Source organism: Jaculus jaculus, chromosome 1, assembly GCF_020740685.1.
Source record: "Jaculus jaculus isolate mJacJac1 chromosome 1, mJacJac1.mat.Y.cur, whole genome shotgun sequence".
Lineage (NCBI taxonomy): Eukaryota > Metazoa > Chordata > Mammalia > Rodentia > Dipodidae > Jaculus > Jaculus jaculus.
Window position 1 is genome coordinate 303,524,547 of NC_059102.1, and position 27,989 is coordinate 303,552,535.

At 41.8% G+C, this 27,989-nt stretch overlaps 1 protein-coding gene across 4 annotated transcripts; it reads right to left on the bottom strand.

Annotated features, from left to right (window-relative positions):
• Positions 1-12: 12 nt before the first annotated feature.
• On the bottom strand, positions 13-27,969 carry Zbtb37 (zinc finger and BTB domain containing 37). 4 transcript variants are annotated; one of them, XM_045154379.1, is made up of 6 exons: positions 27,168-27,532; positions 24,864-25,820; positions 22,709-22,808; positions 18,033-18,112; positions 7,408-7,450; positions 13-782 (listed from the first exon to the last, which is right to left on the bottom strand). In XM_045154379.1, the coding sequence occupies exons 2-6, from the start codon at positions 25,790-25,792 to the stop codon at positions 765-767; spliced, it is 1,170 nt and encodes a 389-aa protein (XP_045010314.1). In that variant the 5' UTR covers positions 25,793-25,820; positions 27,168-27,532; the 3' UTR covers positions 13-764. The 4 variants fall into 4 exon arrangements, 1 of the variants encoding a protein (XP_045010314.1); XR_006638122.1 differs by lacking the exons at positions 13-782; positions 27,168-27,532 and adding an exon at positions 27,895-27,969 and having other exon boundaries at positions 7,136-7,450; positions 17,195-18,112; XR_006638121.1 differs by lacking the exons at positions 13-782; positions 27,168-27,532 and adding an exon at positions 27,895-27,927 and having other exon boundaries at positions 7,136-7,450; positions 17,195-18,112; positions 24,864-25,823.
• Positions 27,970-27,989: the final 20 nt, after the last annotated feature.

The window sequence follows — 27,989 nt, forward strand, 5'->3', positions numbered from 1 at the left end:
CCCCTCCCAGACACAACAGGGCTCCTGGGGCTCTAGGAGACATGCTACCCCTCCAAGAACTATTGGCTTGTCATCAGAGGAAGGACAGAATCTACAGGAGGAGAGTCTGAGGACATCTGTCAAATGAAGACAGAACCAAATACTTGGAGGTGACACAATTCTAGATTCAGTTTAGAGCTTTTGTTTTCATTTGACTTTTAATCAGAAGTCTCAGCTTCCCACAAAATAGATTTGAAAGCTGAAAAGTAACTCAATGTGAGATAATTTTTCCCCCAGTAAAACTTCTAAAATTAGAGTAGCCATTTTGAATTCTTTTAATTTGATATTTGTTTCTTTCCTTTTGGCAGGGAGTGGTTGGGGACAGTTTAAAAACAGATGCTATTTTGTGTTCATATAAGAATTACCTGGGGCTGTAGCTCAGTAGTAGAGCACTTGTACAACGCCCAGCGCTGAAAAAAAAGTTAATTTCATTGTCAAGAGTTCTCTCTTCAACTCTCCTCCTGAGTAAACTGACTTCAGAGCCAAAACAGCCACTGAATTAAAGTGCATTTTTTTTTTCAGTAAATGGGAGAAAGTGAGGGTTTATACTTCAGTGATAATGATTAAAGGAGGATGGGGAGAAGAATTCCTATTTCTACATATAGGTATTTATAATTAAGGTCATAATAAAAACAGATAGTCTTAGGAAAAAAGACGCACACAGCCAGGCCGCGCTCAGTAGTGGAGCCCTATCCTGGCTCACTGACTCCTCTGAGGCATCTTTACTAGTAACGGAGTAGCCACTGTGGATAAAAGACACAAATCTCAAATGGTTAGACTTTTTTCAAAGGGGGAAAAAAGCCAGACTGGTAGGTTTTTATAGTCAAAAATACTCTATCCCATTCCCTTTCAGGGATAACATTTTAGAAAGTGATTGTCTGTTTTCATATGAATTCTCCTTGATTAACAAGTTGTGAAGAACTGTTATTAGGTAGACTTTGGAAATTCAGGAAGAAGCCACACAGTTGGTCTTTGTTTCCACTCAGCCTCCACTGAGAGGGACAGAAATCTATCATCGCTTTATTTGATAGCTACCACCAAAGTCTTACTTTCTCTGTTCCGTTAAATACTTCACTGTTTCTTGGGGGGAAAACCCCAAACTTCCCAAAGAGAAGTAAATGCTACATTATCAGCTATATGAGGAAGTGAAAGGCTCAAGATGAGAAGGGGAATCTTGTCCTGGATTCTGGCCTCTGAGTCCAGTGTGATCTGCTTTTCACAGTGACCAGTGGGAAGGCACAGTGCCAGGGACAGGTAGGTGGGAGACAGCTGTCACCCATCACATAAGCACCATGAGAACAGTTGGAACAGGTTTCCTCCAGGACCATCTGAAGGAAACCAAATTTCTGCTACATCCATTTTCTGTCTTTCAATCCCCCTGTTTTCTTTGCCTCTCAAGAGGCAGAGCATGAGTGAGTTCCACTCTGAAATGATTAGGACACAGGAGATCAAAATGCTCTCCTGATGTGCTTCTCCCTTCACTCAGGTAGGCTGGCAAGCCAAAAGTCCAGAGTTCTCCTTTTAAAATTTCTTAAAGGGAAAGGAAGCCACTAGTTCCTGTCTGAACTGCTAAGTCCATGTTAAGTTTTCCCAGCAGACAAAAAGCAACGAAGTGAGAGCTAGCACATTTCCTTCTTTTACTGAGGGAAGGGAGATGGAACAGGGTAGTGAAACGAGTCAGATAAGCATTTATGTAGCTATTTCAGAAAAGACTTCCTAAGTATTTAAGAATGAGCAAGGGGCTGAGTATAATGATGATCAGTGGCAGAGAGCTTGCCTAGCATGAACCAGACCCTGGGTTCAATTCTCAGTACTGGAAAAAAAAAAGTCAGCAAGACAACCCATTAGGACAGAATAAAATCAGCTAACTTCACAGTCTTCCTGGTAGGGAATTTCTTTCTTTCCTTTTTTTTTTTTTTTTTTTGGTTTTTCGAGGTAGACTCTCATTCTAACCCAGGCTACCCTGGAATTCACTATGTAGTTTCAGGGTAGCCTTGAACTCATGGTGATCCTCCCACCTCTGCCACCAGAGTGCTGGGATTAAAGGTGTGTGCCACCATGCCTGGCTTGGGAATTTCTTTTAGTGAATTTGTTCAAAATGTAGCACATGCTTCTAAATCTTTTACTATTACTTCCCCACCTTCCTTTCTTGCCCTTCCAAAACCTTCAAGTCCAGGGCAGTATAATGTGCATAAAGTTCAACAACAGTTTCACAGTGCTCCACAGTGTGCCAGCACAAAATCTCTAGGGGTTACTCTCTTTGGGAGTCTCAAAGACTACTACTTTTCTGTTCTACTAACAGGAAGCCTTCAGCAAATTTTAAGGCATGGGAGGCATCTCCTCTGACTGCACATTTCCATGCTAAGCAAGTCAATTTTTTAATTTTTTTCATAGTCAAGTGTGAATTCAGTCCTATGCACTATTCAGCTTTTCCTCAACTTACTTTTTCTTCTTCATACAACACTTATTTGGATTTTAAATGATCAATAATAGGCAATATATGAATTTTTTATGGTGTCCAGAACTTTGTAAGAAAAGACCGGTACAGTGAACTTGCTCTTTAAAGGACACATTTCTTTCATGTGATAGCCATCACATGGTAGCTACTCTTAAGAGTGATTCTTGTTTTTTTTAATGGCTAACAGAACAATCTTTCCTACCTATTACCATGTGTGAGGCTGCCACAGGCAGGTAATAAACTGTAAGCCATTTATACATCTTTACTACATCAGGCGAGAAGAATGGAAGCTACTGAACTTCATTTAGGAATTACATCGCAGAACAAGGATGCTAACATGACTCATTTCCTTCAGAAAGAAAACAGCCAAGGGAGAAGTGAGTCTCTTGACAGAGAAGGCAGGCTGAGACACATGACCAAAGGTAACCCAGGACAGGGACCTTCTTTTTCTTTCTTTCTTTCTTTCTTTTCCAAGATAGGGTCTAACTGTAGCCCAGGTTGACCTGGAATTCACTATGTGGTCTCGAACTCATGGCAATCCTCCTACCTCAGTCTCCTGTGTACTGGGATTAAAGGCATATGCCACCACGCCTGGCTTGTTTTTCTTAAGTTAACAATGTTTTACAGATACAAGTTGCCCTCAGCAGCTTGGGCTTGGCTCTTACCGTATACTCAAATGCTCTATTTTAGCTATCATAGCTAAGAAATCTCTACTCAAATCACATCTGCAAAGGAAAGAGGATTCTAGAGCCCAGGCCTTGAAAACTGTTCTGATTACTAATCACACTTTGTATTTGGCACAGAGATGAACCTGGATTAATCATAGTATCTCCCTTCAGAATTAAGAAGAAATGGATCACCCTCTGCTTGAGCCCTAGCCCACCATAAACTCTAAACTGACAGCCATGCCAGGGACATGCAGAAAAATATATTGAAAGAATACCTTAAACTGGGCATGGTGATGCACACCTTTAATCCCAGTACTTGGGAGGAAGAGGTAAAAGGATTGCCATGAGTTCAAGGTCACCCTGAGACTACAGAGTGAATTCAGCTAGAGTGAGACCCTACCTTGAAGAAACAAACAAACAAACAAAAAGTTTGGTGTTATCCTACTCAAGATTACTTATGATGACCTAGACATTAGCTTAACCCTGGCTGTACATTAGAATCACGTAGGCAAGATTTTTTTGTTGTTTTTTTGGTGTTAAGGATTGAACCACTGAGCCACACACAACATCCCACTGCACCCCCAGGGAGCTTTTTCTAAAGCCTAAGTTGTCCAACAGACCAATTAAATGAGTGTCTGGAGTGGGTCTTGGGGGATTTTAATTTGTAGCCAGGATGGAGAACTACTAGCTAGGTCACAGCCTCTGTAATAGAAAGAGTAAGACCAGTGTTATCCAAGCCAGAGGAGAAAGGAAGAATCTACTGCTGCTTTCCAGATGCATGAACTTATCAATCTCAACAAAATTACCTGGGCATGCCTCACTTTTTTGTTTTTAAATAAATGTTGACCATAATAGGCAGCAGTACCAACAACAGTCAAGTATTTAGGTAAGGCTGTTTTTTTGTTTTGGTCTTTTCAAGGAGGAGTCTCACTCTAGCCCAGGCTGACCTTGAACTCATGATGATCCTCCTGCCTCAGCCTCTTGAGTGTTTCGACTAAAGGTGTGTGCCACCATGCCTAGCTTGTCACTGCATTTTATGTATGTGTTATAGCAAGACATCAGGGGCAGGCCTAGGATAAGACTCTGGACACAAATATTACACCAGAGAGCAAAACTTTCCTAAGCACAACTTAATTCCTGAGTCTAGAATAATAACATGGCTTATAGACTGAGAACTACTCTGATTTTTTTTAAACATCTGGTTTATCTACCTCATCTCCCTAAAGGTTTCATACTATACTCAGGCAGAAGTTGCCCTATCAGTTGTCATTATTGAGAATTTCACATTGTCTGCACTCCTCACTTGTCCACCTAGGTAAAGTCACAAGTAAATACTTCTCAGCACAGGAGCAACCTCTAAAACTTTGAAAATGGGTAATACTAACCTGTACTTCTAACCAGAGTAATCAGAGAATCCTTATTTTCAGACATTACAATCAGACCAGTAGAATAAAAAGGTGGGAAAACATTCTAGGATAACTACTAAAAGGACAACAGTCCCTCCTCAGCTGGAACTAATGTTCAACAGGTAGGTAAATTCACTTACTTAGCTCAACACACTAGTGTCTCAAATAGAAAATCAGTTTAGTGCTACACTAGGGTTCAGATAAGGTGGTTCATGTAGTGGCATTTTTACTGCTAAAATTTTCTGACAAGTACAATATTCAAAGCTTTTTGACTACTACAACAGTAATTGGCATTTAAGAAAGAATATCTAACTTTGGAGTTACTAAAAGCAGCACAGATCATACAAAACTTCATGCCATGCACATCTATGTAAGACACTGAACAGAGGCTCATTATCAGGAAAATGTGGCTAATATTCCAGTCCCCACAAAATGTCCTGCAAATGGCAACTAAAGAAAAGTGAGACTGAATAAATGTTTCACATCATTCAGACTTGGGTACATCTTTAAAATCAAACACAAAAAAGCTGGGCATGGTGGTGCATGCCTTTAATTCTGGCACTTGGGAGGCAGAGGTAGAAGGATCACTATGAGTTCAAGGCCACCCTGAGAAGACATAGTGAATTCCAGGTCAGCCTGAGCTAGAGTGAGACCCTACCTCGAAAAGAAAAAACTGCTTGTATTCTGGGCTGGAGAGATGGCTTAGTGATTAAGGCGCTCCTACAAAGCCAAAGGACCTTGGTTTAAACATAAGCCAGATGTACAAGGTGGTACATGTGTATGGAGTTCGTTTACAGTGGCTGAAGGCCATGGCACACCCATTCTTTCTCTCTCTCTTTCTTTTCACAAATAAATAACATTAAAAAAAAAAAACACAGGGCTGGAGAGCTGGCTTAGCGGTTAAGCGCTTGCCTGTGAAGCCTAAGGACCCCGGTTCGAGGCTCGGTTCCCCAGGTCCCACATTAGCCAGATGCACAAGGGGGCGCACGCGTCTGGAGTTCGTTTGCAGTGGCTAGAAGCCCTGGCGTGCCCATTCTCTCTCTCTCCCTCTATCTGTCCTTCTCTCTGTCTGTCACTCTCAAATAAATAAATAAAAAATGAACAAAAACAAACAAACAAACAAACAAACAAAAAACCACAAACAGATGGTGTGGTGGTGAATAGTAACCCCAGCACTCAAGAGGCTGTGGCAGGAATAACAAGAATTCAAAGGCAGCCTGAACTGTGCAGTGAAACTGTGTCTTCAAAGACCAGGGCTGAGGATGTAGACTGGTGGTAGAGCACTTGCCTAGCATACATAAGGCTCTGGGTTCTATCCTTAGCACCACCACAATCCTTTTCCCAAACAAACAAAATGTTAAAATTAAGGGTTAAGTAGGAGGATTGAGAGTTTGAGGCCAGAATGACCAACTTAGTAAAACTGCCTTAATAAAAAACTGAAAAAAAAATCATTAAGCCCAACTGCTCTAGTATTGTTTAATTTGGGCAGCAAAAATCAAATATAATCCACACATGACAAGAGAAATTTCAGTTAACACAGCTTCTATATTGTGGGGCTGATTTTCCTTTGCTTGTTACAGAAAACTACTCTTTCTTCAGCCAAGTGCTCAGAGAGGTAGAGGAGCTGAAGTGAGTATAGAAAAGAATGAAGTGACAGTGGTTGAGGAATCAGACTCCTGTCTAAGAGTTATAGGGCAATCTCGAATATGCTCAGTTTTTAGAGGGAGGTAGAATACTCTATAATAACTTATTTGCCTTCATTAGGAATCTTTTTTCTCACATAGACACATAAATTCACATTCATGTAGCTGGCAACTCACAGCAATATTGCAATTCACAGCAACAGAAGGTTTATTCCAATAGCTATTTCTCAGGTAGATGTAAACCTACTTCCTTTTTCTGAGATCCCTTCTTTTCCCAGGGTCTTAAGCATATATTTCACTTTAACAACTACTTCTGTTGTCTCTACAGAACAGCTGCACTAAGAGAACACATTGTGTTATAACATCTTTATAAATAGAAAGTGCAAGAAATAATTTTTCTTAGCCAGAATACAAAGTTAACAAAAGTTCTCATAGCCTAATATGCCAAGAATTTGAATTTTAGAATAACAAAATGCTTCTATGATGGATGAGTAAATATATTTATAAATATACATTTATGAAAAAAGATATTAAGAAAATAGCTAAACTCCTCACAGAAGTTATTTGCATGAACTATCTTTAGCATATCATTTTGAGTATAATGCGCATGCATATACAGTTGAATTAGTGCTTCCTTTTTTTTTTTTTTTTCGAGGTAGGGTCTCACTCTAACCCAGGCTGACCTGGAATTCACTAAGTAGTTTCAGGGTGGCCTGGAATTGATGGCAATCCTCCTACCTCTGCCTCCCGAGTGCTGGGATTAAAGGCGTGCGCCACCACGCCCAGCATAAATACTAGTGTTATTTTTATTGGGCCAGTTTTCCAAAAAGAAAACAGGCTTAGTTAAAAAAAAAAAAAAACACAAACTCTAGTTACACAATTTAGTTATTTTTGTAAAAACATTAGAAATACCATATAAATTCTAAATATTTCTGCTATCTAATAGCCATTCCAGAGGTGGATTTTAGCCACACGTTTAGTAACCTCTGCTCTAGTATCTTGGCTTCCAGAGGAAACATACCTAGGCTTTGTTTCCTGCATAGCAATTCTGTTTTGAGTGGTTCAACTTAACCACTGTTGCTGGGATTCTATTACTTTATAGGAAGTTCAGTAGATCATCTTCAAATATGTCATCAATATCTGCTTCAAGATGTAGCTAAAAGCAGAAATCTAAACCTTTAGTTTCTACTCACTTGGCTTGTTGTGATTGGCTTGAAATGGTTTAGACTTGTGATGCTGAAAAGAAAGAAAATATTTTGTCAATCTACAGGATTCCCCCCTCCTTTTTTTTTTTTTTTTTTGATCTTGCTGTTTTGTAATTCAAGATCACAGAACTTATTCTCTATGCAATCACCAAGTGATTCCAAACTCAAAGAGAGCCTAAAGAAGATCTTGATGAGTTAGAAAATAAAGTGTGAGTCATTTTCACAGGTTGGCACATTAAGATTTTTATTCTCTGGAACTAACTCCATTTTCAAAGTGTTCCTCTGTCACAAAAGGCAAAGTTTGAGGTACTTGGATTGTATAAGAGTAGAAATGTGGATTGAAAAAAAGTTTTAAGGCTCTGTTACTTTTACTCATTAAAATTTTGTTCCAGGGGCTGGAGACATGGGCATGGTGGCACACACCTTTAATTACAGGAGGCAGAGTTAGGAGGATTGCTGTGGGTTTGAGGCCATCTTGGAACTACATAGGAAATTCCAGGTCAGCCTGGGCTAGAGTGAGACCCTACCTTGAAAAACCAAAAATAATGATAAAACCTAATCATAGCTGGAGAGATGGCTCAGCAGTTAAGGCGCTTACCTATAAAACCTAATGACCTTGATTAGATTCCTCAGTGCCCATATAAAGCCAGATGCACAAAGTGGTGCATGTGTCTGAAGTTTGTTTGCAGTGGCTAGAGGCCCCGGCATGCCCAATCTCTTCTTCTCTACTTGCAAATAACTAAAAATACTTTTTAAAAAGACAAATTTTCATATATAAAAGCCTCAAACTTTGCATCTCTGGTTATCATTATACTACAAATGGCAAAGTGTTGTCACCCTCCGCTGCCCCCCCCATCTCCCTTCCAGAATCATGAATAGTCCTAAAGTAAGTTGCTGGCCCTGAGTACTCCTTTATATCCTTAGATGGAATTCTCAAGGTCCGATTTAGCAACAGAGATCTTGATGCTATATGAGAGTTGGTGATCCAGACACCTTCACAATGAACCCTCTAGGAATCTATCGCACATGAATGGGTAATCTCAAACCTTTCTTCTCTTAGAAAATGTACCAATATGGGGATAATTAGTACGGTAGAATTTATTCTTTGTTACAATATTCTGAAGACAGGAATAGTCTTTAACTTTTTTCAGTCTAATTATTCATTCATTATATATCAGCAGATTAAGTAAAGCATCCTAAATCTAACAACTCCAGCCTCATATAAAAAATTTCGAGCCAGGCATGGTGGCGCACGCCTTTAATCCTAGCACTCGGGAGGTAGAGGTAGGAGGATCACTGTGAGTTCAAGGCCACCCTGAGACTACATAGTGAATTCCAGGTCAGCCTGGGCCAGAGTGAAACCCTACCTTGAAAGACCAAAATATAATAATGGTAATAATTACAACAGTATGGTGGCACACCAGCACTCAGGAGGTAGAGGTAGGAGGATCTCTGTGAGTTCAAAGCCAGGCTGAGACTAAATAGTGAGTTCCAGGTCAGCCTGGGCTAGAGCAACACCCTACCTTGGGGGAAAAAAAAAATCAATGATTTGTGATTCTGGTTTTTTTCTTTTTTTGAGGTAGGATTTCACTCTGGCCCAGGCTGACCTGGAATTCACTATGTAGTCTCAGGGTGGCCTTGAACTCAAGGTAATCTTCCTACCTCTGCCTTCCAAAGTGCTGGGATTAAAGGCATATGCCACCATGCCTGGCCCAATTTGTGATTGTGAATGAAGGTGGTAGCAGTTGCTCAGAGATCAATGACTCATAAAAGTGGGCAACTAGGGGCTAGAGAGGTGACTCAGCAGTTAAGGTGCTTGCTGGCAAAGCCTGATGGCCTGGGTTCAATTCACCAGTACCCACGTAAAGCCAGTTACACAAAGTGGTGAATGCATCTGGAGTTCATTTGCAGCAGCTAGAGGCTCTGGCATGCCCAGTTTTTCTCTTCCTCCCTCTCTCTCCTTGCAAATAAATAAAAATTTAAAACAAACAAACAAACAAACTGGGCACAACTGATTGTACTATAAGGTAGTAAGCATGGGACCAACTAATTCATCTTAAAGCACAAAATTATGCCACAGGAGGACTGGAAGAGGTAGCGATGTGCCTAAGAGCTGCAGGCAAAACTTGTATCTTGGTTGTAAGAGCTGCAGGATGGGCAGGATTAGCATGAGGCACACTCCTGTCTTCCTCCTCCCCACCCAGACTGAGGCCTTTAGGACTCTACAGAGAATACCAATAACCCCATAGAGGAGAGCCCTCAGTGCAATGGGGTGCAGGGGAGAGGGCATATAAGAGTATAACCTTATTTTAAAAAATATCCAGGGCTGGATGTAGTAGTGACACATGCCTTTGATCCCAGCGCTTGGAAGGCAGAGGTAGGAGGACTGCTGTGAGTTCAAGGTCACTCTGAGAATACAGAGTGAATTCTAGGTCAGCCTGGGCTAAAGTGAGACCCTACATCAAAAAAAAAAAAAAAAAAAAAAAAACCAGGGCAGGAGAGATGGTTTAGTGGTTAAGGCACTTGCCTGCAAAGAAGGACTCAGGTTCAATTCCCCAGAACCCACATAAGGCAGACGTACATGATGGTGCATGCTGCATCTGGAGTTCATTTGCAGTGGCTAGAGGCCCTGGCACGCCCATTCTCTCTCATAATAAACAAACAAAAATAAAATATTTTTAAAGATAAGCAAAAAACTTGTATCTTGGGTTGCTGATATGGCTCAGTGATTCAAGCATCTGTCTAGCATGTGTAAGACCTTAGGCTTTATCCCATTCAAAAATAACATAAAAAAGCTGGGTGTGGTGGCTTTTAATCCCAGCACTGGGGGAGGCAGTGATAGGAGGATCAGGAGGATTGCTGTGAATTCAAGGCCACCCTGAGACCACATAGCGAATTCCAGGTCAGCCTGGGCTAGCATGGGACCCTACCTTGAAAAACAACAACAACAATAACAAAAGAACTCTTTTACTGTCACAATATGATCCATCTACCAACAGGTATTTATATTGAAAATGATTTAGAAGCCATACTTAACCATATCACAGGAGTTTTTCGCCTATTTGTAAACTTAAAATAAAGCTGATGTCTTTAATAAATCAAATTTTCTAACAGTAAGCTTTTTATTTCCTAGAGAGTATTTAAAAATATTTTATTTATTTGAGAGAGAGAGAGAGAGAGAGAGAGAGACAGAGAAAGACAGAGGGAGAAAGAGGCAGAGAGAGAGAAAGAGAAAGAACAGGCACACTAGAGCCTCTAGCCATTGAAGGAAACTCCAGACGCATGTGCCACCTTGTGCATCTGGCCTACGTGGGTACTGGAGAATTTAACCTGGGTCCTTAGGCTTCACAGGAAAGGGCCTTAATTGCTGAGCCATCTCTCTAGCCCCTAGGGAGTATTTTTGACTCAGGATATATATTTATTGTGGTTTCACAGAAAATACAGGCAAATGCTCACAACTTGGCACAAAATACAAAATGAAAAAAAATTGGAAGTCTTGTGCTAAGATACATGAAACGAGGAAGCAGTAGCTAAGGTTCTGGTGTTCTCTCTCTGTGCTTGCAAATAAATAAAAACTTTTTTTTTTTTTTTTTAAAGAAGAGATTTTAGGTAACATTTGCCTTTTCCAGCATTGGTGTGCATATTGCATTTGATAATAAAGATACTCTACCAACACAAGAAAAACATAAAATCTTTACAGATATCTTTCAACTTCTGATACCATGGTCTCTATTAGCAATTACTTTCTTTGGAATATAACAAATCCAGGTGTTCCAAAATACTCTTAACATCCAACTCTGGCTTGTCTTGAGCAAGAAAGCATACTTGGGTCTTGGGGAATTGAAATACCAGCTCTGGGAAAAGCACCATTTAAAATTTTTGGTCTTTGGGCTGGAGAGATGGCTTAGCGGTTAAGTGATTGCCTGTGAAGCCTAAGGACCCCGGTTCAAGGCTCGATTCCCCAGGACCCACGTTAACCAGATGCACAAGGGGGGGCGCATGCATCTGGAGTTCACTTGCAGTGGCTGGAGGCCCTGGCATGCCCATTTTTTTTCTCTCTCTCTCTCCCTCTGCCTCCTTCTCTGTCTGTGGCTGTTAAATAAATAAATAAAAATAAACAAAAAAAAATTAAAAACTTTTGGTCTGGGCTGGAGAGATGGCTTAGCAATTAAGGCGCTTGCCCGTGAAACCTAAGGACCCAGGTTCAATTCCCCAGAACCCACATAAGCCAGATGCACAAGGTGGCATGGGTCTGGAGTTCGTTTGCAGTGGCTAGAGGCCCTAGTGTGCTCATTTTCTCTCTGTGTAATAAATAAAAATAATTCAAAACAATCTTTCTTTTCTTTTTCTTTCTTTCCTTCTTTCCTTCCTTCCTTCTTCCTTCCTTCCTTTCTTTCTTTTTTTTGAGGCAGGGTTTCACTGTAGCCCAGGCTGACCTGAAATTCTCTATATAGTCTTAGGGTGGCTTTGAACTCACAGCAATCCTCCTACCTCTGCTTCCAAAGTGTTGGAATTAAAGGTGTGTGCCATTATGCCTGGCCAAAAAAAACAATCTTAAAGGTGGCACATGTGTCTGGAGTTTGTTTGCAGTGGCTAGTAGCCCTGGCACACTCATTCTCTCTCTCAAATAATAAAATGTGAAAAAAGAAAACAGCAACATTAACAAAGAGGTGACTAAACTTTGTCTATGGTGATAGGATCACAATAAAAAAAATAAATAAACTCATTGTACTCTATCAGCATGGGCTATAAAACTTTACCCAGACAAAAACTTTAACTCTGAATTATTTCCAAATGCAAAGAAAGTATATTCTTTGATTGAATAATATTCTTCTATTTTCTCCACATTTGATATAAGTTAAGCTATCTGAACTCTAGGAATGAGCATTCACAAAGCAAATGTAGGATGGTCCAAAATGTATTTTAAAAACTATTGATAATAGCAGGTATAAAAAGACAGGTTTAAAAAAATTCTGAAAGCCTTAGATGTTTCATTGTTTTAAAACATCTGGAAGTAAAAGAAAGGATGATTTGGCATTTTACTAGACCACATGGGGACAGAGTGAATTTGAGAAAATTAAAATGAAGGAGAAAAGTATAGGTTTCAAAGTTTTCTAAACATTACTTCTGATAAAAATCAAACACCTAGCCGGGCGTGGTGGCGCACGCCTTTAATCCCAGCACTCGGGAGGCAGAGGTAGGAGGATCGCCTTGAGTTCAAGGCCACCCTGAGACTACAGAGTTAATTCCAGGTCAGCCTGGACCAGAGTGAGACCCTACCTCACAAAACCAAAAAAAAAAAATAAATAAAAATAAATAAATAAAAATCAAACACCTATCTTTAAACAGGTATTCAAATATAATTTTCAAATATAATAAGCAGATGACCTTAGTATTTGATTTAGGGCTGTGGTGTCCTGAACCCTACTCTAACTCATAAGCCCTAGAGATATGCTTTGCAAAGGAGTACTTTCTGTTTTTGTTTGCTTGTTTTTTTCCAGGTAAACTCTCACTCTAGTCCTGGAATACACTCTGTCATTCCAGATTGGCCTTGAACTCACAGTGATCCTCCTACTGCTACTTCCTGATCGCTGGGATTAAAGGCATGAACCACCATGCCCAGCCTAGAGGTATATTCTTAAACTTAGCAATTTTCCTGAACATTGTTGTCTCTTTCCTAAATTTTAGCTACCAAAGTATTTCAGAATTTTAAATTCTTTCCCATGTGGCCTACATAAATAGTTCCATTTTCAAAGCCTGAATTCATTAAAGACTCATCCATTATTTCTTGAACAAATAAGTAAATAGATAAGAAGCACTGTGAGGAAGAAGAAAAAATCATGCCTAGTATATTTGAAAAAAAAAAAATCCAGGATTTCAACTTTCTGATTAAGTGTCCTTCTACTATGATTAGGAAGTCTTGCTTTGGGCTGGAGAAAAGGCTAGTGGTTAAGGTGTTTGCCTGCAAAGCCAAAAGACCCACGTAAGCCAGTTGCACAAGGTGGTGCATGTGTCTGCAACTCATTTGCAGTGGCTGGAGGCTCTGGTTTTTTTTTTTTTTTTTTTTTTTTTTGCTCTCTCTGCCCTCTTGCTCTCTCTCTCCCAAAAATAAAGTAAAATGAAATTAAAATTAAAATAAATCTTGCTTCATTCAGTTTCCTGTTCATTTTCCACTACTTTTATTTTTTTATGTTAGATTTCCTGGTCAAACAAAATGTAGTAGTCACTAGATAAAAGAAAGTGTCCAAAAACAGTTAAAACTATATAAAGTGATTTTCTCGCCAAATTTCCTCAGCTACTAAAAATGTAGTTCCCTCTTCTATCAGAGCCAGATCGCAAGTATGAACTTGGGAGTGGTTAGTCTCTGCACTCATGCCATTTTTGGAAAGCCCTGTTTCACTGATGTCAAGGGAACTGGAAACAGGAGAAAAATGTCAAAAAACAAAAACTTTCTTGAGCTGCTTTCTTTTCCCCAAATCTTTATCCTTTACAAACTAATTTGTTTATTTACTTATTATTTTTGCTTTTTCGAGGTAGGGTCTCACTAGCTCAGGCTGACCTGGAATTCACTATGTAGTTTCAGGGTGGCCTCAATCATGGCGATCCTTCTACCTTTGCCTCCCGAGTGCTGGGATTAAAGACGTGCGCCACCAGGCCCAGCAAACTAATTTATGTAATCAAATTAAATTTAAGGCTGGGTATGATGGTGCATACCTTTAATCTTAGCACGCAGGAGGCTGAGGTGGAAGGATCGCTGAGTTCAAGCCCAGCATGTAAGTTCCAGGTCAGCCTGGGCCAGTGGGCAACCCAGCTTTAAAAACCAAAAAATAAAAAAAATTATTTCAATTCTTTTGTATAATAAAATGGCATAAGGGCCAGGCATGGTAGGGTTTGCCTTTTAATCTAAGCACTCAGCAGATTGAGGCAGAAGGACTGCCATTGGTTTTAGGCAAGCCTAGGTTACACAGTGAGTACCAAGTCAGTCAGGGCTATACAGCAAGACCTGGTTTCAAAAAACAAACAAAAAGCTATGTTTGCAATTTATATAAAATAAAACTTAGCTCTGTTCAGAGGTAATTATGGTTCTGAGTAAAAAGAGAACAAGTCATCAGAAAGAGCCTTTCTGCCTAAGTACAGTGTTACTGTCATGCCAATGGCGCATTTTATACCAGCATTCAGAGAGAATAACAGAAATATTTAGAAGGAAAGCAAATTCATATGTTGCTGTCTCTCTTCTTTTGCTGAGGACACTGGATAGTTCTGTTATTATGTGCCACTCAAAGAAATGAAAAAAGTCCCAGCGTTGAAATTTCATGGCATTAAGGTACTTACAGATGATTTAGTTCTCACTGCTAATGCAGTCCCCCTCACAAGGTGACATGTGCAAGTTAAAATTTGGTAACAAGTTTTCAGCATCAACTAAAGTCCATTTAGTACGTCCTGAATAGATATTATCCATGTACACACCAATACAGGTAGTCATTAATGCAGCCAGTATGTCACTAACCCTATGACCCTACAGTGATAATTAGCTAAGAAGATGTCACAGTGAATGTAGATAAGATCCTTGATATTTAGAATACTATTTTGTCTAAAGCAAGGAAACAACTTTCAAAACTATAATTTGTTTAAAAAGCTAGCCTGGCTAGAATTTTCGTGGCCCTGACTAAGCCAATAAAGTGGACAGAACCAGCAAATATGATTGTGCTGATGTGGTCCTAGAGGACCTGAAGCACTCTATTCACAGTATCAGTACAGTAAAAGCTACAGAAGTGAATGAAAAGGAAGGGGGAGCCCACCAAGCATGCGCAGTACTTCCACAAGAACTCCACAGTCCTACTGTAGTTAAGATGCCCGTTGCTAACCTTGGATGGAGTACTGAGAAATTCCAAAGTTTATCTTTACAGAAATTACTGCACTTCACTGCTACAATTTGGTAATAGTTAAAAGCTCTATTTTCTCACATATAATCTAAGAAACTAACAAAGCAATAAAGAACTTTTCATTATAGCCACACAACCTTTCAAAAGTAGGATGGACTTAAAATAATTTTGGTAGGCTTAAAAGCTCCCTGTAAAGTGGCATGTTCTGTACTTCCTAGCTCTTTGCTTGTTCAAGACTGACACAATCTGTCCACTGAAAACCTTGACCTCAAGCTGATACGATTCCCTAAGGGCTTCAGTCTAATTTCAGCTCTTCTTTTTCTATGCCACAAAGCAGTTTTCACTTTGTCATGTTATTATCCAACTAAACAGCTAGAAGCTTATCTATGTCTCCTAAAAAAACACATTACTTCAATGGTTCTTTGAAAGATCAACTCTTTTAGTGGAAGCATTACCAAATTCTTCTGAGATGAATTTCTATACTTTTCTAGAAGAAAACACCTTTCTGTAATGATATTGTACAGCTGTATGTGTATGTACAATTCTCAGATTGCTTAAAGCTACCCATTAAATTTTATCACCAAAAAATGCTATGCTTTCCCTCACACTTTTTCACGTAACACAAAGTGTTCTCAAGAAAGGAGCACATGAACTTAGCATTTTCATAAATGGCTCACCCGTGCAGGTATGACTAGACCCTCTCCCACGTCTCTTACAATCATGTTCGCATCTGTACCAAAACAATTATTTTAGCCATTACACATTTAAATATATTTAAAAAAAATCAAGAGAACCTAGACTTTCCTGTTTGCACTGTAGGTTGTAGGCACTTGCCCACATCACTTAATGTCCTCTTCTTTCTAAATGCAAGACATCTAAAGCTCTACATATCTCGTAAGTTCTTTCCTCAATGCTGGATTAAAAATCTCAGAAAAACCCAGAATTGTTAAAAAGGTCCCTTGAAGTTTTTAACATTAGGAATGATTTAGTAACCAGACTTGATCAAAATTGATCCCTTGATCATTTATTGCAACACCACTGTGCATGATGTTTTCCGGTAAGTGCCCTGTAGTGTATTGTTAAAAATCAAAGCTCTTGAAGTCATCAGCAATTTGCTGATGTTTGATTTATCAATTAGTAGGTTTGCAGATCCAAGATTTATGTGAATTTCTTCATTGAACTGAAAATACAAAGTACTAAACACGTAGAAGGAAATGAAACTACGGTTATGATAATAAGAATTTCTTCAGCTACAATATTGCAGAAAAAAGGTGTGTTTAAAACTTCATATAAAAGTTATCAAATATGTGAGACCTGTGAATTTAAAAATACAATCCAGGCGCATTTCACTGAAAAGTGGCATTTCTGATGTTCAATATTGCTGTTATATGAAATTAGGAGCCGAAGAAACTAGATGGAACTTTGGTAGTCAGCCTAACAAGTTAACTCATCTGAATTAGAGCTGTATCTCCAATACTTGAGGGTGTATATAAGCACTATGGTTTACAAATAACCCTCAGGAAGTTGCAGTAGAGCTCTTTTCAATATTTGTAAAATACAGAAACACTTCCTTCCCTGCTCCACTTTCTTACTACAGCGCTCAGGCCCCCATGTTACTAGTACACTGTAAACACTGCTCAGTTCATGTCTACTTGCCTAAAGTGCTTTGGGGGAGGCCGCCCACTAGAACACGGCTCCAGGACGCCGATGACATGAAGCAATCAGGCACACTATTAGGTGCCTAGTAAGGGCAAAGACAGCGTAATCTTTCAGAAAAGAACTGCTGGTACTTGTTTTTTCTTTCCTTAAAATGTGAAAACGCACATTCTGGCAGGGAAGGAAGAGGTAAAATTCCTCCCCACCACCACCACCACCACCACCACCACGACTACCTCTTTCTCTCTTCTGATTAGCTGCTTCAGATGGCCAAGGCTCCTGTTGTATTTTTTTTTTGGTCTGGGCAATTTCACCCACCAAGATGATATGGACCAAAGTACAGTTCAAACATGACTGGTAGATAAATGACCATTTATCAGTTTTGTTTATAAAAATGTGTTTTCTTATAAAGTTAACAAACCAAGGCTGTTGATCCCTGAATTCCAAAGTGATTTGTTTGATTATTTTCCAAAGTGTGAGGTGGGAAAGAGGATAAGCCTTCAGCGCTTTCTGTATGCTGTTGATCCTCTGGTTTGGCAACATTGTGGGAACACCTCCTGGTTTAGCAATGTGGCATTTTATGAATCTAAGTACCAGCCCATGGCCCTGATGGGGGCTTCTTACGGCCTAAAGAGAAAGAGGGTCTGCCTCCTCCCCTCAATGTTTCAATCCGGCCCTGTAGTAGACACAGAGCCCTGGGCAGTCTCCCCAGGAGCAACTGTTTCTTCCTGTGAAGGTGACTCTTCTTCTGTTTGTCCTCGAGATGTGACAGTTGTTTCAGGGGAAATGCTATGAGGTCCCTCCAGGGGTAGACAGCCAGGGTGGTTTTTGCGAAAGTGCTGATTCAAGATGGCCTGGAAGGGAAAACTTTTGCCACAAACATGACAGTGAAAGGGCTTATTGCCTGTGTGCTTACGAATATGATATTCTAGCTGATCTTTCCGGGTATACTTTTTGCCACACATGCGGCAGACAAATGGTGTGATTCCCATGTGCAGGCGCATGTGACGGTCCAGACTCCCCTTTTGGTTGAAAGATTTGGCGCAGTAGATACAAGTGAGACGGGGATTGTACCTGAACCATCGCTCAGATACTTCCTGCTCTCGAAGATACTCCACATAGCCACTTACTCCCATCATGGCTGATTCTTCTACCTGTGCCAGGAGAGGAAAATAAGTGAGTATAAATATATATTATTAAGCATACATGTTAAAAGTAATCAAATCTACTTAATTTTTTTTTTTTTTTTTGCTTGGGCTGGAGAGATGGCTTAGTGGTTAAGCGCTTGCCTGTGAAGCCTAAGGTCCCCGGTTCGAGGCTCAATTCCCTAGGACCCACGTTAGCCAGATGCACAAGGGAGCACACACGTCTGGAGTTTGTTTGCAATGGCTGGAAGCCCTGGCGCGCCCATTCTCTCTCTGCCTCTTTCTCTCTCTGTCTGTCACTATCAAATAAGTAAGTAAAATAAACAAAAAAGAAATTAAAAACAATAGTAAAGATTAAAAAAAAATTTTTTTCTTGATTGGTGATCCTCCTACCTCGGCTTCCAAAGTGCTGGGATCAAAAGTGTGTGCCACCACACCTGGCAGAAACTGTTTTTGTTTTTTAATATTTTATTTATTTGACAGAGAAAGGGAGAGAGAATGGGTGTGGCAGGGCCTTTAGACACTCCAAACGAACTCTGGAAGCATGCACCCCTTTGTGTATCTGGCTAACATGGATCCTGGGGAATTGAACCTAGGTCGTTTGGCTTTGCAGACAAACTGCTAAGCCATCCCTCCAGCTCACATAAAATGTGTTTAAAATATTTTTATTTAGGAAGTTGGGCATGGTGACACATGCCTTTAATCCCAGCACTTGGGAGGCAGAGGTAGGAGGATTGCCATGAGTTCGAGGCCACCCTGAGACTCCATAGTGAATTCCAGGTCAGCCTGGGCTGGACTAAGACCCTACCTCAAAAAAACAAACAAAAACAAAAACAAAACACACACACACACACACACATTTTTTATTTAGGGCTGGAGAGATGGCTCAGGGGTTAAGGCTGTTGCCTATAAAGCCTAACACGCAGGGTTTGATTCCCCAGTACCCACATAAAGCCAGATGCACAAAGTGGCACATGCAACCTGTAGCTCATCTGCAGTGGCTAGAGGCCCTGGTGCACCTACTAATACACACCCATACTCTCTCTGCTTATAAATAAATAAAAATAAAGTAAATAAATGATTTAAAAATATTTTTACTTATTTAAGAGAGAAAGAGGGAGAGAGAGGAAGAGGCAGAGAGAGAGAGAAAGGGAGAATGAATATGGGTGCACCAGGGCCTCCAGCCATTGCAAATGAACTCTAGAAGCATGCACCATCTTCTGCATTTGGCTTACATGGGTACTGGGGAATCAAACCTGGGTCCTTAGGCTTCACAGGCAAGTGCCTTAAGTGCTAGTCCATCTTTCCAGCCCCAATTTTTTTTTTTTAAATTTATTTATTTGCAAGGAGGGAGAGTAAAATAGGAAGAGAGAAAGGGAGGGAAGGAGAGAATGGGCCTGCCAGGGTCTCTATCCACTGCAAATGGACTCCTGATTCATACTCTACTTTGTGAATCCGGCATCACATGGGAACTACAGAATTGAACCTGGGTTGGTAGGCTTTGCAGGCAAGTGTCTTAACTACTGAGCCATCTCCCTAGCTCCCAAATCTACTTTTATCTTTTTGTTTGTTTCTTTTTCTTTTTCTTTTCTTTTTTTTTTTTTGGTTTTTCGAGGTAGGGTTTCACTCTAGTCCAGGCTGATCTGGAATTCACTGTCATCTTAGGGTGGCCTCAAACTCAAGGTGCTCCTCCTACTTCTGCCTCTCAAGTGCTGAGATTAAAAAACCAGGTGTGGTGGTGCATGCCTTTAATCTGAGCACTCAAGAGGCAGAGGTAGGAGGACTGCCCTGAGTTCAAGCCCACCCTGAGACTACATAGTGAATTCCAGGTTCCAGGTCATCTGGGCTAGAGGGAGACCCTAGCTCAAAAAGAAAAAAAAAGGGGGGGGTGGAACCTGGAGAAATGGTGTTCCAGTAAGGTACTTGTCTGTAAAGCTTATGGATCCAGGTTTGAATTCCCAGTACCCATATAAGCCAGATGCATATGGATCATGCATCTGGAGTTCATTGGCAGTGGCTAGAGGCCCTGGTGTGCTCATTCATTTTCTCTCTCTCTCAAATAAATTAATTTTTTTTTTTAAGTGAATGCTGGGACTGAATAGATGGCTTAGCAGTTAAATGCTTGCCTGTGAAGTTTAAGGACCCTGGTTCGAGGCTTGATTCCCCAGGTCCCACGTAAGCCAGATGCACAAAGGGGTGTATGTATCTGGAATTCATTTGCAGTGGCCGGAGGCCCAGGTGCACCCATTCTCTACCTGCCTCTTTCCCTCTCTGTGGCTCTCAAATAAATAAATAAAAACAAACAAACAATAAAAAAGCAAGTGGATGCTTGTCCTGAGGGCCTCCACACACATGTGCACATGTATCTGTGCACACTCATACATGTGTACACATGCATATATACAAAAAAAGTCTAAACCAGGCATGGTGGGGCCCACTAATTCTACCACTTAGAGGCAGAAGTAGCAGAATCATTGTGAGTTTGAGGCCATCCTGGGACTACAGAGTGAACAGTGAGATCCTACATCAAAAAAAGAGAGAGTAATGGGGCTGGAGAGATGTTTGCCTGAAAAAAAAAAGCCTAAAAACTTGGGTTCAACTTCCCAGGACCCATGTAAAGCCAACTGCACAAAATGGCACACCCATTCTCTCTCTGCTTGCAAATACATAAATAAAATTATCATTATTATTTTTAATTTTTTTTTCTGAGTTTTATTTATTTGAGACAGACACACACAGACAGACAGACAGACAGAGAGAGAGAGAATGAGAATGAGCATAAGCATTCCAGGGCCTCTAGCCACTGCAAACAAACTCCAGATACATGCACCACCATGTGCATCTGGCTTATGTGGGACCTAGAGAATTGAACCTGTGTCTTTAAGCTTCACAACCAAGTGCCTTCACCACTAAGCCATCTCTCTAGCCCCATTACTATTGTTTTTGTTTTTTTTTTTGATGTGGGGTCTTGCTCTAGCCAGGCTGACCTGGAATTCACTATGTAATCTCAGGGTAGCCTGGAATTTACAGTGATACTCCTACCTTTACCCCTCGAGTGCTGGGATTAAAGGCATGTGCCACCACACCCAACTGATAAAATTATTTTTAAAAAAGAGAGGAGGGCTGGAGAGATGGCTTAGTGGTGAAGGCACTTGCTTGTGAAGCCTAAGAGAACTTGGGTTCGACTCTCCAGGTCCCAAATAAGCCAGATGCACAGCAACACAAGTGTGTAAGGTTACACGTGTGCACAAGGGGGAACATGGGTGTCTGGAGTTTGACTGCAATGGCTGGAGGCCCTGGAGTGCCCTCTCTCACTCTCTCTCAAGTAAAAATAAAAAAATAAGAAAAGCTGGGCGTGGTGCCTCACGCCTTTCATCCCAGCACTAAGAAGGCAGAGGTAGGAAGACCAATGAGGGTTCAAGGACAACCTGAAAGTATATAGTGAATTCCAGGTCAGTCTGGCTAGAGTGAGACCTACCTGGAAAAAACAAAAAAAAAACAAAACACACAAAGAGAGAGAGAGAGAGAAAGAACGAGAATGCATATGGGTGCCTCAGAGACTCTGGCAGCTTCAAATGTACCCTAGATGCATGTACCATCCTGTACATCTGGCTTTTCATGAAGCAAGCGCCTTAACTGCTGATCTATCTCTCCACTCAGTGTTTCCATTTTTTTTAAAAAAAGATTTATTTATTTTTGATTACATATTTAAGACAGAGAGAAGAAGAGATAAAGAGGAAAGAAAATGGGCATGCCAGAGCCTCTAGCCACTGCAAATAAACTCCAGATGCATGCACCACCATGTGCATCTGGCTTATATGGGACCTGGGGAATTGAACCTGAGTCCTTAGACTTCACAGGCATGTGCCTTAATCGCTAAACCATTTCCCCAGCCCTTTTTTTTTTTTTTTTTTTTTTTGGTATTTTCAAGATAGGGTCTCACTCCAGCCTAGGCTGACCTGGCTGGCCTCAAACTCATGGTGATACTCCTACTTCTGTTTCCCCAGTGTTGGAATTGAAGGAATGTGCCACCACACCTGGCTCAGAAAAGATTTTATTTTTACAATGTTGTCACTTTTTGTGTATGTAGTGTTTTATAGCATGTTTGTATGCGTGAGAGTGCACGTGTGGGTGCATGTATATTCAGAAGCCAGAAGTCAGTATCTGGTGTCTTCCTCAGTGGCTCTCCACCTTATTTTGTGAGACAGTATTTTTCATTAAACCTGGAGTTCACTCATTTAGCCAGACAAGCTAGCCAGTAAGTCCCAGGGATCTGTCTCTGCTTCCCTAGCCCTGGGATTACAGGTGTGTGCCACCACATCCAGCTTTTATGTGGGTGCTGGGGATTCAAATTCAAGTCCTCATGGTAGCATGGCAAACACTTTACCCACTAACCATCTCTCCAGGTCACATTGTGACTTCTATTTCTCAAACTGTAATTCCAGCATGCAAGAGTAAAGAACAAAGTAAACTGAAAGTAATCTTAGAAAACACAGTTCTTTAACAGAGCCACTGCTACTCCTCCTGTATCCTTTCTTATTCATTATATTCATACCATGACTGGTCCTTCAACCAACACAGCAATCCTGGATCTATGCTACATACCTGGGAGCTGGGTTGCTTAGGCTCATCCATTCTCCCAGGAGACTCACTTCTGGCTCTGTGTCTTTCTGTCATGGGAACAACACTGCCGGAGGGGCTAAATCTGTGGGAAGAGGAGCATGAAGGGGAAAAAATAGACAAGTGGTGTCAAAGAACTTAAATGGTGATATCTCCTCTCTTTATCCTACAGTTGAAGAAGGGAGAATAAACCAAACACAAATCCTTTTGCAGTCCACAGGAGCTGGTTTGAAGTAAGATACAAAAGGTTTTAGTAAACTAAAATAATACAAAATCTCTCTAAAGCTTTAAGAGAGTAAATAAAACTGGGTCTCTCTGTCTCTCTGTCTTTTGAGACAGGGTCAGGGTCTTGCTATGTAGCCCTGGCACTTTGTAAGCCCACGCTGTCCTTGAATTCATGACAATTCTTGTGGTTCAGCCTCGAAAGTGTTGGGACTATAGGTGTACACCACAATGCCCAACTATTTTGCCACCTTTTATGTAACTGAGTTTTTGCTTGTTTCTTTTCCCAGACCCCGTGATAAGCTGTCATGGAGATTAAAAGTCTTCCCCTCAGCCAGCACCACTATTTCCAATATCGTTCTGACATAGGAGGCAAACACTGGGAACAAGTAAGTTCTGTGCTCAAGAATGTTTTGATGATTAAAGACACATGATAAAAAACAGTAAGATCAAGACTACCTGAAGTAGTGAAAGTATCCTGTCTGCAAAAGAATTTTTTTTTGTTTTTCGAGGCAGAGTTTCACTCTCACCCAGGCTGACCTGGAATTCACTATGTAGTCCCAGAGTGGCCTTGAACTTAAGGCGATCTTCCTACCTCTGCCTCCCGAGTGCTGGGATTAAAGGCATGCACCACCATGCCTGGCACAACCTAATTTTTTAAAAATATATTTTATTTTTTCATTTGAGAGAGAGAGAGAGAGAGAGAGAGAGAGAGAGAGAGGGGGGGAGGGAGGGAGGGAGGGAGGGAGGGGAGGGGCAGGCGCAGACACAGAGAGAGAATGGATGTGCCAGGGCCTCCAGCCACTGAAAATGAATCCAGACAGATGTGCCACCTTGTGCATCTGGTTTATGTGGGTACTGGGAAATTGAACCTGGGTCCTTAGGCTTTGTAGGCAAGTGCCTGAATCGCTGAGCCATCTCTCCAGCTCCCTCAATCTTTTTTTTTTTGGTTTTTCGAAGTTGGGTCTTACTCTAGCCCAGGCTGACCTGGAATTTACTATGGAGTCTCAGGGTGGCCTCAAACTCACAGCAATCCTCCTACCTCTGCCTCCCAAGTGCTGGGATTAAAGGTGTGTGCCACCACACCCGGCCCCTCAATCTAATTTTAAGAAGGTAAAATAACTGGCCAGGTATGGTGCCTTATGCCTATAATACAAGCACTTGGCAGGCTAAGTTTGACATTAGCCTAGGTTCCTTGCTTCAAACGAAAAAAAAAAAAAAAAAGAAACAAGTATTATTAATCTAAGTTGCAATATTTATTCCTTTCCATTTACTTAGATTAAAACTAGTGCTTTTTCTACTATGAAGAAATGCTTTAGCAATTTCAGTATAATAGAAAGAAAAATGTGAGGACTGTTAGGCATAGTAGCACTGGTGTTTAAGGAAAGAAAAAAACACACACACATACCTAAAAAGCTTTTCTCAAAAAAAAAAAAAGCTTTTCTCTAGAATCCTGTATTTATGTTAATTTGAAAGATCACTGATGGCACTACACTTCCTCTAATTTGGTGGTAGGGGGCAGTGTTACAAAAGTAAACTGGAAAGTAAAACTGCCCAAGTCTACCTACCTGCTAATGACATAAAAAGGAAGGGCAGTAGTGCCGGGTTCCCTGCGGATTATCAGCTGCCTGCCTGAATTCCCAAGGAAGCCCTGGCAATTATTGGTTTTAGTATGGCTACAGATGCTACTATGATTCATGAAAGTATCTAATTTTACCACAGTTCCCACAGCACTGCAAGTACTTTAGGATTAGGAACTTCCTACTTAAAAAAATAATACTGCAAGCCTTTGGCATGCCTCCAGTTTCCCCAATGTCAACTTATTTTGGTTAAGAATATCAGGTAAGGAAGATGCTCTCTGCACACACCATCTAGTGATACATGCACAATACCCATTAGATGGGAAAACAAAACTTACCTGTCAACTTCACTGCTTGTTGGCCGAGCCACCTTGGCTCCTGAAGACCCCAAGGTGTAACTTTCCTGTCCTATAGAACCATGGCCTGTGGTGTCAATCACCATGGCTGTAACTTCCTCCGCACTACTCCCCTCTTCTCCAGAAGGCTGATTCTCAGGCCCAAGCCACTCTTCAAGATTTTCAGTTTTGATGTGCACTGCTCCAAGAACCCTAACTTCATCATCACTCCGGCCTCCCCGGTCCGCTACTCCTGTCTCCACATACCACTGTCCTGCACGGTTGATTCGAAGAATGGGCTCCCTGCTCTCTACATCAGAGCTCTGTTCAATTATCTGAGGGCTGGTGGACTCCTCGGGGGGACTTAGCTCTCTGATATCCAGCACAGCACTAACCTGTCCTCGCCGGTTTCCCTTTGGGATATTATGGCGTGGGCTAAGTGAGCGGTTTAGAGTCGGTGTAACCCTGTGAGACTCGGGAGGTCTCTCTTGATGCTTTGTCCTTGTTTGACTTAATTCTGCTTCAACCTCAGCCACATTAATTTTAAAATGAATGCCCTCCAGGATCTGTGTACATTTGTCTATTATATGCTGCATCTGCAGAAAGCTAGCAGCTGTTAGGTAGCTGATGATATCTGCCAGTTGCAGGCATATCCGCCCTGTGTAACAGAAAGAAAGCAGCTGCTCAAAAACACTGGGATTCTTGATGACTGAGATGGAGACAGTACTCATTTCATTCAAGGACATGTGATCGCGGAAATAGGGGGAGCTGGCGGCCAGCACTACTTTGTGAGCCCGGAAAGCTTGTCCTTGCACATTGACCACAATATCACAGAGGCGGCCCTGCATGCGTAGTTGGTTTAGATGGCTCAGGACAGAGTTGCTGAAGTCAGGGATCTCCAATTGTATGTTCCCACCTTTCTCCATGGTCATGCCTGAACGTACAGACAGGCATTCAACCCTGCTGAGAGAAGAAACCATATTCTCAATAATTTTACTCCCTCGGTGCTATTTACACAACCCTAAAAATATAATTGGGAAGAACTTAAAATCTAGACATGCCTGGTGGTTCATGCATGAAGGCTGAAGAAATCATGAAGTAGGAGAATCATTAATTTGAAGTCAGTTTGGGCTACACTAAATGCGACCCTGTCTCAAAACAAAATGAAAAAAAAATTAACTTCTCCAAGTACAAACAAATACCCTGCTTATGTTTGTTTAGATGTGGAAATAGAATTTTTTGGTGGGGAGGAGAGAACTGGGCCTCACTCTGCAGCCTAGGCTGGGCTGCTGGTACTATGGAGACTAGCTGGCTTTGGATTTGGCAGTGATTCTCCTGCCTCTGCCTGGAGCTAGGTCTTTTCGTCTAGATTTCACAGTAAAATACAATAAAATAACTAAAACAGTTAGGGCTAGACTGCTGAAAATTCAAGCCAATGCCACAATTCCTTGACAAAGTATACAACAGCAAGATTTATATTCAACAAGGAGGGACACAAAGCACAAGATGTTTACCAGACATAATGCCGAATTCCAGGACAACTTTTCTCTGGCAGAGGAAATAAGCTTTCAAGTAAATACAATTATACACAGGTGGGTTGACTAGATATCTTTCTTAGTAGTTTAGCATATGCCGCATGGGTTGTTTCCTACTTCGTAAAGGACTAATAGCCCACATAAATGTAGGCCAGTAGCAGTGAGAGTTCACACTAAAAGCTTTTGGAGATGGGAACTCTGAGGCCAATGTCAGCACTGAAGACGCAAAGAAGAGATTCGAAGTTGAGAATCCCAGAGTAGAAATACCTTGATTCTGAATGTTAGTTCCTTACATCTTATAAAAAGACAGCAGTTTTCCAGGCGTGGTGGCGCACGTCTTTATTCCCAGCACTCCGGGAGGCAGAGGTAGGAGGATCACCATGAGTTCAAGGCCACCCTGAGATGACAGAGTTAATTCCAGATCAGCCTGGACTAGAGTGAGACCCTACCTCGGAAACCAAATAAAACCTCCCCAAAACAACAACAACAACAAAAACCATAGCATTTTAAAGCACACCCAGAGTTTTACATTAAAAGATAACTGCACAGTTAAATAGTTGGGAGTAGGCTGTATAAATTCTGACATGAAGACAATGACTTAAGCCCAATGTGCATCTACGTATGAATTTTACGATAATACACAGTGGCATTAGGAGATCGACCTGACAAAGCTCACAGCATCACCCCGAATTTACAACACACTTTATCAGTAAACAGGGAAGTGCATACTCGGCTTTCAAGAATCAACTTAATCAATTTATACCCATCTAACCTTTTTCCAAAGTGTTATTGTTTGTTTGGAAACTTTTAATCCAATAAGAGCCTCTGTCGATGCCATCATGAATTCAGATGTGTTTATTTTGGAGCCTACACCAGCGCCTGTTTTTTTGTTTGTTTGTTCGTTTGTTTGTTTGCTCTTTCCGGCAACTCCAGGGAGGAGGAAGCCCCAGTACAGAAAGTCTCTACCACCGGCACTGGCGGGGTGAGCGCGGTAAGAGGGAGAACTGGGAACGGCGTGGGATGGAGCAGCCACTCAGGTGCCCAAGTCTGCAGGGAAGCGCGGGGAAACGTCTCCGAAGAACTCCGCGAGGAGGGGGCCGGGCGTGGAGCGGAGGAGGAGTGAGTCGCAGGTGAGGGGAGGGGGAGGACCGGGAAGGGGGCGGCGCCCCGGGACGCGGGCCAGGGCGGTGAGCGCGCGGCGTCGGGGTGTGTCCGCGGTGGCTGCGGCGCGACGGGGGATGGGGTGGGATGCGGGTGGGGGAGGGGCCGCCCATCCCGGGGTCCTGAGGGAGGGGCCCGCGAAGGGGGCGGGTCCGGCCGCTCAGCCCGGCCCCGGGCCAAAGAGGTGGAAGGTCGCTGGGAAGCAGGAAGGGAAGTGCGGGGAAGTGTCTTGAGCGCCCCGGGAGCGGGCTGCAGCGCAGACGGGGCCGAGTGGCTCCGAGACAGAGCCACGGGGACCGGGGTGCGGGGCCCGAGCTCAGTCAAGGAGCAGCACCTACCTCCGGGGGTGGAAATGGGCCGGAATGGGCCGGAACACCGTCCCGGAAGTGAAACCCCCCGCCCCCCCTCCGCGCCCGGAGCGGGCGACGTGCCG

Excerpts from the sequence above, each read along its gene's own strand:
- Zbtb37 (XM_045154379.1), bottom strand. The coding sequence starts at position 25,792 with ATGACCATGGAGAAAGGTGGGAACATACAATTGGAGATCCCTGACTTC. Across the intron at positions 22,809-24,863 it reads ACAAGCAGTGAAGTTGACAG|ATTTAGCCCCTCCGGCAGTG; the intron begins GTAAGTTTTGTT and ends CTCTTCCCACAG. Across the intron at positions 18,113-22,708 it reads CTAAGCAACCCAGCTCCCAG|GTAGAAGAATCAGCCATGAT; the intron begins GTATGTAGCATA and ends CTCCTGGCACAG.